Source organism: Barbatula barbatula (assembly GCF_947034865.1).
Source record: "Barbatula barbatula genome assembly, chromosome: 14".
In the NCBI taxonomy this organism is placed as follows: Eukaryota; Metazoa; Chordata; class Actinopteri; order Cypriniformes; family Nemacheilidae; genus Barbatula; species Barbatula barbatula.
Window position 1 is genome coordinate 11,172,825 of NC_136777.1, and position 16,981 is coordinate 11,189,805.

Below are 16,981 nucleotides of genomic sequence, written 5' to 3' on the forward strand. Positions count from 1 at the left end.
CCCTAATACCACAACTGTTTATTCCTTTCTCGTGATACATAACTATTTATGCGCAACTACAATAAATCGTGCCCCACTTTAAAACAATTCTCTTGAAAACACAGAAAAAATTACAAATACAGCATCATTTAGGTAAAAAAAAATCAGGAATTCCACACAAAAAAAACACTACAGATTACCAAAAAAACCCTTTCCCGACCTTATCCTCCCTTCCAAGAAAAATAAAAGCAACATTAAAAACATCCTCTTCTTAAAGTCCAAGATGTCTCGAGTCTTCACTTTGGTGCTTTAACTTTTGATATTTATCAATTTAAAAATGTTCTATTCCTCTGATATGACATTCAATCACATTCTTTGCCTAAGAAAAAGAAAATCTAATAAACTATTTACTTTTTAAATGGCGTGCTCTTATTTAAAAAAAACACATTTCTGATTTCTTCCATTACTATTAAGTACACAAGTGAAGATCTCAATATTTTACAATATATTAATACTTTAAACACCATTTCAGAATGTTGGGCAGCAGAGATTATGGGATTATGGGTAAAGACAATACAGCGCCCCGTGTGGGCATTAGAAGCATGCAGCATCCAGAAGGCGGGGCTGCTGCCATGACCCGCCCCACATCTAGCTAGGGTTGGACAGAAGTGGTGGCCACAGTTTGCTTTAAATACATTTCTTTGTTGTGTCAATTTTCCCCCTTACGTTTTCAAAACTTCAAGAGGTTCTCTTACGGCCGGGCTCCAGGCGGCAATGCGTGCACGGAGAAGAAATGCTCCAATCAGCTTTAGTATTCAGGCATGCTGAAGGAAAGAGAACTTCAATCAGGGACATAAATCTATGTTCGATATTTTCTAAATAACATCAAAGTTTGGATGTAAAACAGAGAACACATGGGCAGGTGTTTTAAGAAGAACTCATTAACATTGTACTCAGAGGGAACAATTATTTCTCTTCAGCAATTCAAGTGTTCTTCAGTAAAAGTGGATGTGTACCTCTGCCCTGTGTGCTTCACTGTAGCGGTGCGGCGGGCGCTCCAGAGCAGTGGAAGTGGATATTGAGCCACTTGGCATCTCGGCGGTGCCACACGCGCGTCTCCTCTGATTGGCAGCTGCGGGGGCGGCCTTGACTGTCCATGTACTGCGTCAGTCGGATATAGGCGATGCAGGCGGCGTCCTCTCCGATCAGGTGCACGTGAGGGTTCAGAATAGTTGTATGCACAGGCTTACTGTTCTTACTCAGCACTGCACAGAAACATCATGGAAGTTAATAAATTCACATATGATACTCTTGAATGAGTATGCAAAGGTTGTCGAAACGTATTAATCTTTTCCGTATTCTGTTCTCAAGAATGAGGCTTACAATTATCAAAGTAGAACTTATGGAAGTCCATCCCCTCCACCAGGTTTCCAAGTGCTTCTGGTTCAAAAGAAGTCAGGCCAGGGTCACAGATCCTCCTGTAACAGAAGAGGTTCAGAGATGACAACATAAATTCAAGAACATACTGCAAATGAGTTTAGGGTTTTAATATGTCAACGACAGCGTCTGTGTGATAGTCTGTGGAAATATACGCTTTACTGGAGTTGCTGCAAGTTATTAGACTAAGAAAGTAAAATATTTATTTTACCAAAATGAAACTCGAAACTAAAGTATGAAAATACTTCATCATACATCATTGTCTAACAGCATTGCTTTAAAACTAGTTTCTGCCTAAAAAAAGGAAAAAATATCAAAAGGAAACAAATGCAGTTGGTTTAATCCGTATGTATGGCTATAAAACCACTACTTACGTGTAGGCTTCAAAGTCTCCGTTGTTGATGGCCTCAATCAGTTGCTCTGTGATTTTAATGATCTCCTGCTTTCGTGCTGGTGTTTGGGGAGATGGAAGGAAGCACAGAGACACACTTAGGCATCGTCCACATTTATTATTTGAAAACCACAAACCAACTTAAAAGACAGATTGTTTATTTAAGGTTTCATTGAGCTCAGGATAACATCTGTGACGAGATGATTCAGCAAAAGGAGCTGTCTTAGTTAGATGGGCACTGTCTGGTAAGTTTTAGGATACTCACTTTATCTCAGTCTTGCAAGCCTATTACACTGCTTTTTTATTTGCGTTTAATTCCATACCTTTTTTCACAAGCAGAGGAAAGTGGATCAGATCTTTAGCTGCTTTAAAATAACTCAAATTCAGTCAACACAAACCAACGAGTAGAAAACTAACTTGCACCAGTTCATATTCCCTATGGATGAGTGTGTTTTGCTAATTAGGGGCATTACAGTGTGCTGGACCCTGTTTGGACTTTATGAAGTCACAGGGAATGTAATGCATGGTCAGGACTTCCATTTAAAAAAATAACCATCACTGTACATCGCACGTGATTTCCTCCCCAAGCCAGTTAAGTGCAAACCCCTTCCCTTGAGGTCAAACCACACACGCACAACGTCTCTGCTTCGATTTCTTTGGTCAACTACATTATAGCGCTGTTTGACCACTTGTGTGGTCCGGGCGTGGTCCAAGTTTGATACGCCAAACCAATATGTGGCGAAATAATACCTGGGAGATAACCAGTTCTGTCAAAGTACAAACAAGACAACCTGCTACTTAAAGTTTGTCCCTAGTTTGTCAACGTTTCAACTGAGATGGGCTAACATTTAAAACACACAACAATTATCCTAATAAGGCAGTGGTGTGATGCACTATATGCTACACAACGTGAAAGTCAGCAAAAGCCAATATTTAATAATAAAATAAACCCTTACCTACCCTAACCTTACCCTGCACTTTATAATTAAAAACTTGTCAATTTTCTAATATTTTTTATTTTATTGAAAATAAATGCCTTTATGATCTGATATATGATGGTCACATCCCGGGTCTCTAATCTCAAAGCAACCAAAAACATTACACATGTTTAACCCTCTGGAGTACAGTTAATTTGACCTCTGTCTGGTGTATACACCAAATGGCCTTTAGTTTTTACATCAATTCATTGCATATGAACATTACCTGTATATTTGAAATTCGAAGATAATATTAGAAGCCCTTGAAGCTTCTATATTTTTTCATTAATAAAATCTATTACAGTATTATTATAAGAGTTTACCAATGAAATCGCTAGTTACACGAGTCATGGCAGCAGGGGTGTGGTTTGCTCGTAACTGGTCTGGGAAAAGAAATCATGCCTGTGTCTCAACACCTACAGTCTAACACTTACAGGGCTGGACGTGCACACTGCTGCCCCCTGGTGTTGTGGAGGACTGCACAGGTACAGCCGGCTCTAAGTCAGGGCAGGAGCTCTGACCTGAACTGCACCAAGCAACATGCTTAATATCATGTGATGGATCGGCTGCAAGACAACGGCACAAATAAACAAATGGCAACTAAGCATATAGACATGCTAGACCACAGCAAAACAAAAGAGAAGCAATCACTTAATAAAGGTTCCAACACTTTCTTTCCAATGAAAATCTCTGTTTTAGGATCTCTGTGATGACAAAATTAGGTTCAATCAGGTTTCATTTGTATGACAGGTTTTCTTCTTTTGAAATTTGAAGGGATAGTTCACCCAAAAATGTCATAATTTTCACACCCTTATGTCATTCCAAACCTGTATGACTTTTTCTTCTTCAGAACACAAATTAAGAGATTTCAAAGAATGTTGGTAACCAACAACACTGGACCCTTTTGACTTCCACTCTATAGACACAAAACCACAGATACATTTCTCAAAATATCTTCTTTTGTGTTCAATTTTGAATGACGTGTGAATAAATTGACCATATTGTCATTTTTGGCCAATACCTCTAAACGATTATACTTATTGTTCTAAAACTTTCTCATTTAACAGTTTTGTTTTATAGCAAAGCAAGTGCAAAATGTACATTTACTAGAAATTCTTGCATGACATTTTAAGAGTTGATAATTTCCGTTTCATTTAATAATTTCCATTCGATTTATGTTTTCCATGACTGTTGGAACCTTGATGCATTGAACTATATTGTACTATATTAAACAAGTGATTGCAATACTACAGCAATGTTATACACAGAACATGTGTCTCAGAAAACAGACACAAATAACAGAGACAAGCCACAGACCAGGAGAGAGGAGATTGTATGCAAAGCATCAGGATTATATTCTTAAACAACACTGCATCCTACTAATACATACTGCTAGCTGAGGTTTATGTATATAAAACATCCAGCAGATGGTAGCATCGTCACACTCTCATGAGCTTTCTAAAACCGAGACTTGCAGCAGTCTAGATCAGTGGCCTAAGCAGTGGCATGGCATAACACACATGCACACGAACAGTCTGTCTGTGTGTGTTAAGAGATGTTTCCAGTGTGAGGTACCAGGACGGGCTCCCTGCTCATCTGTCACACTCACAGTATTCAGTGTCGCATTGATAAATAAATGAAAAGGTCGCTCTGACTGAGAAGGTCAGTGCAATTCTTTCCATGTCAGAGGTGTCAAAGTACATGAATAAAGGGCAAATATGGTGGGGTGGGAGGGATTCGGAGCAAAATCAGGTGAAGTGCCAATCTGCGTTTTCTTCTGAGCATAATGGGTGCTCAGTGTGATAGATTACAACACATCATGTGACATGCAGTCTGTTTTAAAGCACCACCACTAACCTATGACGGCCCTAAAAACTAGTTGGGAAATTAGCCTAAACCGGTCATAGCATTCCAAATCAAATCTTTAGTGTTAAAAGATAAGTGTATCTGAAAAACTAGAGTCCAAAAGACCATTTATTGCAACAAAACTCCCAAACAATATTAAAAGTAAAAGTAATGAAAATTCTGTCATCACTTTCTCGCCCTCTTCATTTCAAACCTGTGTGACTTTCTTCCTTCTGCAGAACACAAAAGACATTTCGAAGAATGTTGTTAACTGGCCCCATTCACTTGCATTGGTTTTGTGTCGAAACAATAGAATTGAATGTGGGGGTTAGTGCCGTTCGGTTACCTACTTTCTTCAAAGTATCTTTTGTGTTCTGTGATAGATAGAAAGTCACACAGGTTTGAATTGACCAGAGGGTGAGTAAATGATGACAGAATTCATACATAATCACCTCGGGTCCTTCATTATAGGGTAATGGGGGAAACCTGGACAGATATTATATCTATGTGCCACAAAAACTAATGGTAACAACGAAGTATGTGAAGGTCTGATCTTAACATTATCCAATTTACATTTATACATTTTGACATGTGCTTTGATCCAAAGTGCATTCAAGCTACACACATAACCTAACCCATAACCTTTGTGATGCTAACGCAATTCCCCACCAGCTGAACTAGAGACACACATAATGCTACAAGAACACATTGTTGATTTCTTTACAAATCAGACAATATCACACAGGCTTTACAAAGAGGCTGCTTTTGAAGATAGTATAAACCATATTAAAGAATAATTTAGAATAAGAAAAAATAATATAATAATCCCCCTTTAATATTGACACCAGTGATTATAGAATTCAACAATGTAGATGTCCAATGAGTCCAGCGCAGTCAGACATACAGTAAGTAGTGCATTTTATAAAAGACAAGCGTAGAACGGTGATATCCCCTAAGCTACCAGTTGGAATAGTAGGAAAACATGTAGAGATCAGATTTGACAGGGGGTAGAAACAGCTGATAGGGTTAAAGGTCAGATGACCGGTCGCTGCTGTTAACTTACTGAGAGGTGGGCAAGGGGGAGGAGTCTCAGTCTGAGGAGTTGGCTCCTCAGAGGCACTGCATTGGCTGACCACTGCACTGTCATTGCTATCCCCGCCCACCGATGCTGACACAGATAATTAGGGTGGGAGGAAAAAAAGATGTGACATTTGTTGTGGTGAGTTATACCACAACACTTTCCTGTCGCCTTTTGTGCTATATGTACATGTGTATACTTTGTATAATACTGTCATACATAAATAAATATTTGTAATAGCAAAACAGTTTATATTGAAGGTAATACCCGAAAAGATTATTCAATTATTTGAATCAACTATTGCAATATTCTAGAACTTTGAACTTTTTTTGGTTTAGTTAGTAAAGTATGTCCTAAAACTGTTCGTGTTGCCGTGATGTTTTTTGAAAAAACTAAAAATACTTCTCTGTCTGCAACATATTTACACTCTATACAGAATGTGTGATCTTTGGGCCCCTCCGCAAACATGAGAGGAGAGACTGTAAGGTTTAACCCTTACAGACCCGCTGCAGCGATAAATTGACGTATGGATACAATCTATATATAGCAGGTACATTTTACCATCCAAAAACAGGATAAAAGGTATTGAATGAATACCAATATCTAGGGTTACAATAGCGAAGCAAATTTACAACTGAAGTGTTTCTCACCATCAGGTTTAGAACAAAGACAAATACTGAAATGGAATCTAGAGCTCTACTTGACTCCTTATTCCTCAACGAGAGGCTTCATCAGGAACAGAATTGATCTATGCCTGTAGGGCAAGCATTCATTATCAAACAGCCATAAAAGGAAAGATTCAGTATCTAACCAGCAGTTATTTACCCCACCGATTTAAAAAAAATGGTGCCATGCTTGCACACAATTAAGGAAAAATTTCTGTGCTGTAATGAATCACCATGTGTCTCTTCTAACTCACACGGCCCAGCCGGAGTAACACTTACACTACAACTCATTCTCAGCAGGGGTATTTGTTTCTTTAAAGGTCAGTGCTGAAAAAACAAAATATTCCCTCGGATATTGTGGACATTCATTATGCAAAGACAAAACTTTTGAATTCATCAGTGTCGAGTTCACAACACTCTCCTCAAAGCAGAGCCGATTCATGACATCAATCAGTTAGTCTGGCCCTATTTTTTTCAGCGATTCCCAACCAGAGAAATACCAAGGTTCTAGAGAGCACTTCAAAGAAAAGGTTTAGGTTTAATCTTTGATTAACCCATGAAACCCAAATTACAAAACTTACAAAAATAAAAAAAAATACATAATATAAACATTGACATGTTTTTGTTGTAACAAGTTAAGTCATTAGTTCCTGTAAACTGTGTCAATTTGTCACATCACTAGCAGCTGTAAACAGGGTTCTTGTGGATGGATTGCCTGAGATTTATGTTAATAACAGGTGTAAACAGGGCCCTTGAGATCTCCAGAGATTGACGTTAAAGGAACAGTTCACACAAAAATTATAATTAGGTCTTCATTTACTCACCCTCAAGTAGTTCCAAATCTGGAACAACAAAAAAGAACACAGAAAAACGATATTTGAAAGAATGCTGGTAAACCAAAAGTTCTTGGCAGCAATTGAACTTTCGCAAGCAGTTTGATTGTACGAGCGTTCAGGAAGTGGTGTTTTAAGGTGGAATATACTACTTATTGATTTATTACTTGCATTTTACACGTATGAGCAAGCTGGCTAGATTTGCATCCCTGTGATGTGATGAGCGCACCTTCAGCTTTAAGAGAGCAGCATTTGACATTTTAAAGGAAAGACGTTTTCAGCAATGAAGTCGTAAAGCAACAGCTGTACTGTGTTTGTTGTTTTTAACACAAATAAAGTTTATGACACTGATGGAGTGTTATTTTATATGTACTGAACTAACATATAGAAAGAAAGAAATTTAAATAGTAATTTTTCCTACTATGATTGTCAATGGTCGCCAAAAACTTTTGGTTACAAACATTCTTCCGTGTTCATCACAAAAAAGGAATGATAGATTTGGAACAACCTGAGGGTAGGCAAATGAATACAGAATTTTTATTTTGGGGTGAACTGTCCCTTTAATCTCAAGTGTCAAGGTCTTTTATACATGGACTAGCACTACTTTGAATAGCCATGTTTGAGTAATAATTTGTTCACATCGTCCTGTTCACATTTACCATTGTTTAAAATTGAGCCCTGCTAAATAGAAAAAAAGACATGCATAGAACATTGAGTTGATAGTCTACCTTTCCTACCTTTCATGTCCTCCTCTTCTGTGGTATTGCAGCTCTCTGTAGAGCCCTGTCATGAGAAAAGAGAGAGAGCACAAGATGGAGGGTTGGTGGTATGAAGTTGATTGAAAGAGTAAGGAAAGGATAGAAACAGGTATGCAGACAGCACCAGCAAGAAACAATCAAAAGATACACACACACAAAGAGAATCACTCGCAAGCATGGATGTACCCAATGCACCCACATACACAGACCCGTTACAGAAAAATAGATTTTCACAGAGACACACAGCAAGCCCTGCACAAACCAGTCAATCCAGCAAAAGGCAAGCCCCATTCATTTGAGTGATATTTTTACTGTTAAGGTTTTGGGTGTGCGGTGATAATGAAAATGTCCACAATTTCCAGGGTTCAGTGCTAGAGCTAAATGAGGCAAGCTTACCTTGGTGCCATTGGCTGGATTGTGCACGACAGTGATCTGTGGTTCCTGGAGGAGGTAGGAGAGAGTTTACAATGCAGCACTATGGGAAAACAGGTAAGGGGGCCCAAAAACCTCACAGCTGGCATTAGGAGACTATACTACTGTCATGTCGACAGAATAGAAAGAAGAATATTTGTATACATCACTGACAAAACAAAATATTGCATACGAGTCACTTTGAGAAATATAGTATGTATAGGTTTTAAGAAAAAATGATTATTCTGGTCGAAAATGTTTTTCAATTGATTTTGAATATTATTGCATTAGTGTGAAAGTTTTGTTTCATTTGTTTTTATCTGCTAACAATACACTGAACATTTTTTACCACGTGGTGGGATGGGATTTTAATCGGTGTTGCACCTGTACAATAAAAATGTCTAAAAAGACCTTAAACAAGACTCTAAAGCAATACACAGAAAGGACTCAAGTGGTTAACTACAGAAACTAAAGCGATAGTAGTAATAAAGTAGTTCTTTAGTCTCTCTCCAAGGCCAACCCCAGTCACCAACAAACATCACACACATGATTAGCACTGCACAAACAAGTAGATTTCAATGCCACAATGTTATTTCTCCTGAAAACACAAAGCATCGATCCCCCTTACGCACCCACAGATACGCAACACACACGCTCTTGCACACTCAACTCCACTTTATTTCCACCACAACACCCTCTAATAAGCACACTGTCAACACAGATTCAAAGATGCAGTCCCTACATGCTGAGAGCCAATTACAATTTAATTCCCTTCATTGCTTTTCCCACAATCCCCTCTCATCACCTGTCAGCCGGCGTAACTTAAAGGTCCGGGCCGTGAGCTTAATGTGCCAGGATGTGCGTACTGGTCAATGACTTCAGTCTTATCAGTACAGAACACTGTCTGTGGCATTTACTTTAAATGCTACATTAGGCAAACTGCTCTGAAGCATTGCAACGTACAAGTATTAAAGTCTCCAAAGACAGAATAACATTAATTATAACTTGACTGGATGTGTGTCTTCACATTTGCTTATTGAATCTGATATCTCATCCCGTCTCTGAGCAATCCCATTGACAGAAATTCATCAGCCACATCTGGAACCTATAATGCTGAGGTTAGGGACTGCATCTTCAGAACAAGTGAAACCATTTTGCTTTGACGTAAATTGATCCTGTTTTACCCTTGGAGACTCGACTGTGAGATTGAGATATATGCACATAACCATGGTTATGAAGAAAAAAAAAACTCTTCAGGGAGGAGAGAGGTAAAAGACAATAATGTATATCATATGGCCACATACAAAAAAAACTATTCGAGCTGGTTCGGGTAAAATAGGACGCAAGAGAGAAGTCCACAGGCACAGACCAGATGTTTTTTAGTTCCACTCATCAAAACTATGAGTAATTCACACATCTTCATGTATGTGGATTGATGGGTTGTGGAAGTCAAAACAACAAGTGTGGGACTTGAAACCGCTAAAGCCTTTCAAAAACCAAAAGACTTCAGAAGAAAACACAATGAGTATAGAAATGACAAAAGAAATAAAAGATGAGGTACCATTGGTGCAGTGGATGATATGCTGCTGTCTTTGGTGCTGCTGCTTACTACACTGTTTTTGTTGTTGTTTGTCTGTGGCTGAGGCAAAACGAAAAAACAATGACAACACAAAATGACTTTTGATCAGTGCAGTTCAAGAACCGACAGGCCTCAGCACAAACTTGACACGTCGGGAGACCACAGAACAGAATAAAGGGGGACCTGGATTGGGTGAATTAGCTTACAGGTAAAAGATGATGTCTGTAATGTGTCATAGTACACTTTTAATGATACACTTTTATGGATATAGAGGTTTTAGCTGAATTAATGAAAGACATTTAACTGTACAGATGCCGGTTTTGTTTGTGCGATTCTTACGGATTAAAAATTCTAATGGTTGTGGAGGTACAGTACTGCTAACACACCTAAAAAACACAATACTGCTTGAATAAAATAATGTTTAATGTTTGCTGATGTACATCAACTCCACTCTTTGTCAAGCAAAACTAGTCACAAGTGAACACTTCAGTAAAAAGTTCAAAGCATAATGTCTAATTCTTAAATATGTCTATGTAGGTGCACACACAAGTTTCTCCAGTACCAACAAACATCATTTTTTGTAGCCTACAGTAAATTGTTTAGCGTTTAATGGAATATCAATTAATATAATATTCTGCTGACACAGTAACGATGAGAGACAAATATTACTGTCAGGGAGTCGATGCTTAAAGCTACAAGACCCTGATAGTCCACTAGTGCATGCAGTGAAGTGCTTTAGTGAGCAGTAAATGCACAGACTCTGTGTATCAATACAGGGTACAGCAAAAAAGATTAAAAGAGGTAGATGATTCCTTAGAGGAACACTGTAGAATTCCTTCGGAAGGATTTAAACATTGATCAAACAAACAGAAGCAGAACAGCAGCCAAAAGATGCTCATCCAAAATGGCCTCTAAATTTATGTAAAAAAGGCTAAATATTGCACGTTTACTCCCCCTAAACCTTTATGACTCTTTTCCACAGAACACAAAAGGTGATATTTTTATGAAAGTTGGTAACCGACTGGGTCCCATTCACTTCTAATGTATAAACACAAAACCAATGCAAGTATATGGGGGCCAGTTAAAAACATTCTTCAAAATATCTTTTGTATTCTGCAGAAGGAAGAAAGTCATAAAAGTTTGAAATGACAAGAGGGTAACTAAACTATGACAGCATTTTTATTTTTGGGTGAACTATCACTTAAACATCTCAAGCTTTTTAGAATTATAACAGCGCTTGAAATGGAACTTCTGATGTCATAAATAAATACTTTGTGACAAAGCCACCTTTTAATTTACCTTAATGAATCAGCTTTATAGAATGTTTTGTATCTAGAGATACAAGAACATGGAAAACTCCCTCCAACAGATTTTTAAGGTCTAACACCCTTAATTTCACTTGGACAAGACATGGTCTTCTTGAGGGCGGGACATATGACAGCCAAAGGAAAAAGAAGTCTTGACTTGGTGAAAGAGCAACTCAAGAAATGAGAGATGCATCGAATGATGTTTATTAAATATTGTGACCCTACACTACATAAACGTCCTTATATAAACGTATTTTATAGGAAGAACTCAGAAAAAGAAGAAATTCTTTATTCTTCAGAAAATCTACGGTACATTTATGTTACCATTGTGACAAGAGGCTCTTCGTTTGTTGTTAAACCAAGTCTGATGTCACAGCCACTGCAGCTATTGCCATGGCAACAGAAATTGCCTGCGCACTAGGGACTGTGGGAAAAGGGGAGTTCAGATGAAAGAAAGGCTTGTTTGTCTGCAGCTTTAGAAAGTCTGCCATAACAGCATTTAAACACCCTCACTCCTATTGAAGAGCACTTTGAGCAGGTCAGGAATTCAAGACGGATGCTCCGGTTTATAGTTGACAGCTGTCTGTGAATGCTGAGGGGATAGAGCTCAAAGACTGGCTCACAGTGAGTATGGAGGGCTCGCAGAAGACAGGCCAACCTTAGGTCAGGGTCAAAGTTTGTGGAGAGGGAGTGGAAGCAACCTCTTCAGCAAAAACCCAGACCTTCTAGCAATGAAAGCACAGAGATGCTGTGATAATGAAGGATGAACTGCAAGGCAATGAGCTGTCTATGTGCATGTATGTTGAACGGGTGAGTATGAGTCTGCTCATGTTTGATGATCCTAAGTCACAAAACCCTACAAAGAGACAAAAAAGACCCAAACAAACTCTCAAGCACCTCAAGCAAGAGAAAAGAGAGCGAGAGTGTTGAGGGAGATTCAGACATGGAATAGGTCTCACCATCAAATAAACACTGGAGCTTGACTTCCTTTTCTGAACAGGGTGAAACAGAGGAAAGCATAGAAAACAGGCCAGTGAACACAGAAAAAATAAAACTGCTACTTAGACCGCACAGAGATGAAAAAGAGCGAGAGAAAAAGAAGTCGCAAAGCCGCATGTATGACGTAACAGAGGCGCAGAGTAGCATAAACCTGAAGGGTTAAACTGTTGAAATTCAATGATAAGTGCGAGGAATGATTCCGAAAAGACTCAATGATGCTTGGTTCTGGTGAAAAGCTGTTTCACTGCATGCACAGAGACATGTACAGGGCTGAATGAGAGTCTCTGCTTCAACAGATTGTAGTTATGAGTCAGAATGCAGAAAAATCATCTAACCAGACTAACAAATGGGCAAACACCTGTCTCAATATGGTAAACACTTTGTTTGGGCAACAAAAGCCTCAATAGGGTAATATTATTCACATTTAATGTATTCGGCAGATGCTTTGATCCAAAGCTATGCATTTTTAGTGCATTTTAGACCTCTGTGCCTCTAACGCAAACTATTTGTATATTTAAGACTTTACAAAAACATATTTAGATTCAGGTGGCTAGAAGTCATTCTGTGTGTTTGGTTAACATAAAATATTTACTAGTTACTTGGCTGTCAGTTATATCCAAAAATGTGTACTTAAAGTGAGAAAACAAATGAAACAGTAGATCATCTCTGAAACATAAAAACTGGGGAAGAAATTGTGCATTTTCTTATGATGCTAAAACAGAAAGAAATATGTAAAAATATCTTTTCAGGCTTACCTTGACGCCATCTGACTTTTTGGCCATTAAACTTTTGCACGCTGAAAGATGAGAACAAAACATTCAGTACTGCACAAATGTCTAATCAGCAGCTTATCACAATGTGCTTTTGACAAACTGTCATTCCCTTAGTGAAGAAATCGTACAATACAGGACAATTCATTAATACAGCAATTAAAATACAGTTCAGTTTTCCACCTAGACACCAACATGAAGGAAGCAAATGGAGTGAATATTCCCTTCACCAAAAAAAAAGCATGATGAACAACCTTGCCCCCGATAGTTGACAACAGAACGACTACTAAAACCGTCAAAACAAAACAAAAAACGTCAAAAGCGATACAAATAAGACCAAAGTCAATGAGTGGATTGGAAAATGGTCTTCAAATTCCCTTACCTTTAACAGCAGATAGAAGAAAGAATGCAAAAGGGGAGAAAGATAAATCAATCAGCAGGTTATTAAACAGAAAAAAATGTGGCAAACAAAATAAACAAGCAAACCAAGTAAAAATAGAAGAATATTTGATCATGCTGGGTCCATGCTGTGCAGTGAAATCTCCTGCTAGGCCTGCTGTCTTTACTTCTGCATAATGCTTCATGCAGCACTGACAAACCAATGCTCATGTCTGCTTCACTTCACTACAGCACACAGCAAACCGCTTATTCATCACATGACTTTACTGACCTGTTTTGCTATTGGGCTCATAGTAAAACTTAAGTCATATTTCACCCGATAATTAACATTCTGTCATCATTTACTTGCCCTCTTGTCCTTTCACTAATCAAGACTTACTTTCTTCCTAAGAACACAAAAGAAGATATTTTGAAGAATGTTAATTGGCCCTGAATCACTTGCATTGGTTTTATGTCCATCCAATAGAAGCGAACGGGGGTGTTCAGTTACCAACTTTCTTCAAAATATCTTCTTTTGTGTCCTGCGGATGAAAGAAAGTCACAAAGGTTTGAAATGACAAGAGGCGAAGTATAATGATGAAAGAATTTTCATCTGGGGTGAAGTTTAATAAGGAATGGCCTTTATAAGGAAACTGAACATTTTTATTCATGGCCGAGATATGCTGGAGTCACCATTAAATTTGACAATTTGTTTATTACTAAAGGGCTTGTTATAAATAATTTATCTTTGCACTTGTTTTTTTTATTCACGTGCACTGAAAATGTAAAATAATGTGACAGTAAGGTTGGTGACATTCGGGCCAAACTGGATCCTTTCTTTAATGTTAAAATATGTTTGCCATCCGGCTTTGATTGCTTGGTAACTTGTTCAGCCTGACAAGGCTTGATTCTCTCAACCAATGACATTATTTTAGAGGCGGGCCTATCTGAAAGGGATTCCAAGCCTTTAGGCTCGTCCCAGACTAAAATGAATGTTTCAGTTCTTAACTGAAAATAAATTGCCCTGACGCACCAGTAATCAAAGGTGTAAAGTACTTGAGTAATTTTACTCAAGTACAAATCCCCCAAAATAATACTCGAGTAATCGAGTACAAATAAAAATGAATACTTGTACTTTTACTTAATTATATTTTTAAAGGAAAAAAAGTACTAATTTGTGGCGTCTCACTTTGATCTGAATTCCCTTACTACTAATGAACCAACTGAATGGCGCTGATAACCAGTTTAATCTAAATGTTATTTATTCAGCCAATGAGATTTGTTTTAACATTCAGTGAAATTGGCCAGACATGTTCATTGGTCCTTTTGAAGTGACGTCATGTCACATCAATTACCACAATGCACAGCACCTTGCTTGACCCGGACCGGAGAGAAATAATCAGTGGAAGAAAATGGAGGAACACGATTCAGCTGCTAATACGGTTAAAAATACGCCACAGGATCAAGAGCATCCGTGACCTTCTTGTAGTGGAATGAATAAGGATTCGTATAAGATGAAGTGTGTTCTTTGTCTCCCACTCACCAAACCTAGAGTAGCGTGTTGCATATTAGAATAGGCTTGTCTTGTAGTTTGATAAAACTGCAAGAGTTAAATACAAATAAATACAATCAGTTCTAAAGCAGGATAACATTTAACGTGGTTCATTCACTTCATATTGTGAAAGATTAAATGCTTGAACAAGAATCTCTATTGTTTTATAGTTACTTTTCCTCAAAATTTAAATGTGGTATGTTTCTGGCCAGATACTTGAGTAACATTTTTCAGTACTTTTTACACCTCTGCCAGTAATGTTTTTAAAAAGTGACTTAAATATCCTCATATAATTTAAGCATAGTCCTGGCTTAATCTAAGGCCCAACCGTTATGTACTGAAGGATCCTTGAAAATATTTGAAAATAGAAAACGTGCATTATTCATTGACAAGGTTGTCGGCAGACATTAACATTAACACAAGGGGGAACCACGACTTCCCTTCTGATAGTCTAAGCGGCCGTTGCTATTGGCCAAAGCTAATTCTCTCAAAAGAGCCAAAATAGTGGCCATTATACAGCTGTCTCAGATTATACAATTATCTGTTCCTGTAAAACATAGTCTTCACAAGTAAAGCCAAATTACTACATTATAAACAAAATCAAGTATATAACAGAAAAGTAACAGAAGCAGTTAGCAGAACATCACAGACATGCCACACTCATTAAGACATAAGAGAGAGAGGAAAAAACAAACCAAACAATAAGCATTACACAAACAAACAGGTGGATCCTGTTGCTTTCTGTCCCACATGCACAAAGACGCCTGAACACATGATGAAAGACATGTGGTGCTTTTGAAGCACGTTTTTAAAGCAACCCCACTGTATGAAGAATTTGTCAGTGCTGGTTATTCTTAATAAGTCTTCTTTTGATATCATGCGTTCATATGACACAGACTCTTGCAAGACCTACAGGCAAATGCATGTCAGCCTTGACCTCTGGAGCATCTGCCCACAATTCCATTGCACTTGTGTTTGGACGACCAAGATGACCTGATTTGGACTATGAAGTATATTAGGGGAAAGAACCACCTTAAGAAACCATCAAGATCATTGACTGGATTTGTAATGAACTGATGCTGTTGCTTAAGGTGACCCGGGTCAAAATACCTCCACTGTAGCATTCCTGCACCATCACAAAGAGCGCAAACCCATAATGCATTATGCTTCCAGAAGGACATCTGGAGTACACAATACATTTTTTTAGGAAACTCTTCTTACCATCCCAATCAGCTGGAAATGACAAAACATCTTCTGATAACAGCAGAATGTGTATAAAGCTGTTCTGTATGAGGCAAAGGCCGTTTCATCTTAGACTTTGGTACAAAAAGACAAGAATGTGTCTTAGGGTTGAGAGCGATTGAATTTCATTTGGGTCCATTTTATACACAAAGCCAATTTCCTGTCTTGAATTCAAGTTTTCAGTTTAATAAAGACAAAACATCCATTCACTCATTGAATTGTGATCTAAATTCAATCAACGAACCCGAACCCTAGACAGTGTGCTTGTGTCAAGGCTTGTTTGTATTCTCTGCATATCCAATAGGCTCTCAGAAGAGTTTTAGTGCCCGTGCTTTGGCGCGGGGTATAGAAGGCTCCCCTAGATCACATGCTGATAAAACACTGGCTGAAAGTGGGCAACGGCCCTCTAATGCCCATCTCACATACCTTCCTGTGCCAGTGCAGCTGTGCTGGTGGTAGGGGTGGCTGGGGCGGTGTGCTGCCGACCCACTATTGGACAAAAGAGTATTTGGTTTTGGAGAGGCTCACTAAAGACAGAAGCTCAGCCTCTTTGGGATCACAACAAGAACTCACCCCATCTGTATCCTAACTAAGCCTAAATTTGTATTTTACAAAATAAAAGCTGCAAAAGAATACAGTCATTTACAACATTAGGACGCTCAACAATGCTTATGAATCTGAGAAGTCATTCACCTGAGAAGTTTCTGGACACCAGCATGGTGGTGATAATAGCCCCCTTGAGAAGACACAAATGCTTTTTTAGTTTATCTTATCTACACT

General features: G+C 38.3%; 1 protein-coding gene across 24 annotated transcripts in view; it reads right to left on the reverse strand.

Moving 5' to 3' along the window:
• Nucleotides 1-417: 417 nt before the first annotated feature.
• camk2g2 (calcium/calmodulin-dependent protein kinase (CaM kinase) II gamma 2) overlaps nucleotides 418-16,981 on the reverse strand; it is a 71,322-nt gene continuing 54,758 nt past the window's right edge. The window contains exons 12-23 of one of the 24 annotated variants that reach the window (XM_079473094.1): nucleotides 16,895-16,937; nucleotides 16,628-16,690; nucleotides 13,015-13,055; nucleotides 9,936-10,013; nucleotides 8,360-8,404; nucleotides 7,934-7,988; nucleotides 5,693-5,797; nucleotides 3,219-3,350; nucleotides 1,791-1,866; nucleotides 1,363-1,457; nucleotides 996-1,244; nucleotides 418-803 (exon numbers count right to left, since the gene is read on the reverse strand). In XM_079473094.1, coding sequence (XP_079329220.1) covers nucleotides 1,012-1,244; nucleotides 1,363-1,457; nucleotides 1,791-1,866; nucleotides 3,219-3,350; nucleotides 5,693-5,797; nucleotides 7,934-7,988; nucleotides 8,360-8,404; nucleotides 9,936-10,013; nucleotides 13,015-13,055; nucleotides 16,628-16,690; nucleotides 16,895-16,937 — 966 coding nt within the window. In that variant the 3' untranslated portion in view covers nucleotides 418-803; nucleotides 996-1,011. The remainder of the gene's footprint in view (nucleotides 804-995; nucleotides 1,245-1,362; nucleotides 1,458-1,790; nucleotides 1,867-3,218; nucleotides 3,351-5,692; nucleotides 5,798-7,933; nucleotides 7,989-8,359; nucleotides 8,405-9,935; nucleotides 10,014-13,014; nucleotides 13,056-16,627; nucleotides 16,691-16,894; nucleotides 16,938-16,981) is intronic. The other 23 variants (XM_079473089.1, XM_079473078.1, XM_079473097.1 and 20 more) reach the window with 23 other exon arrangements.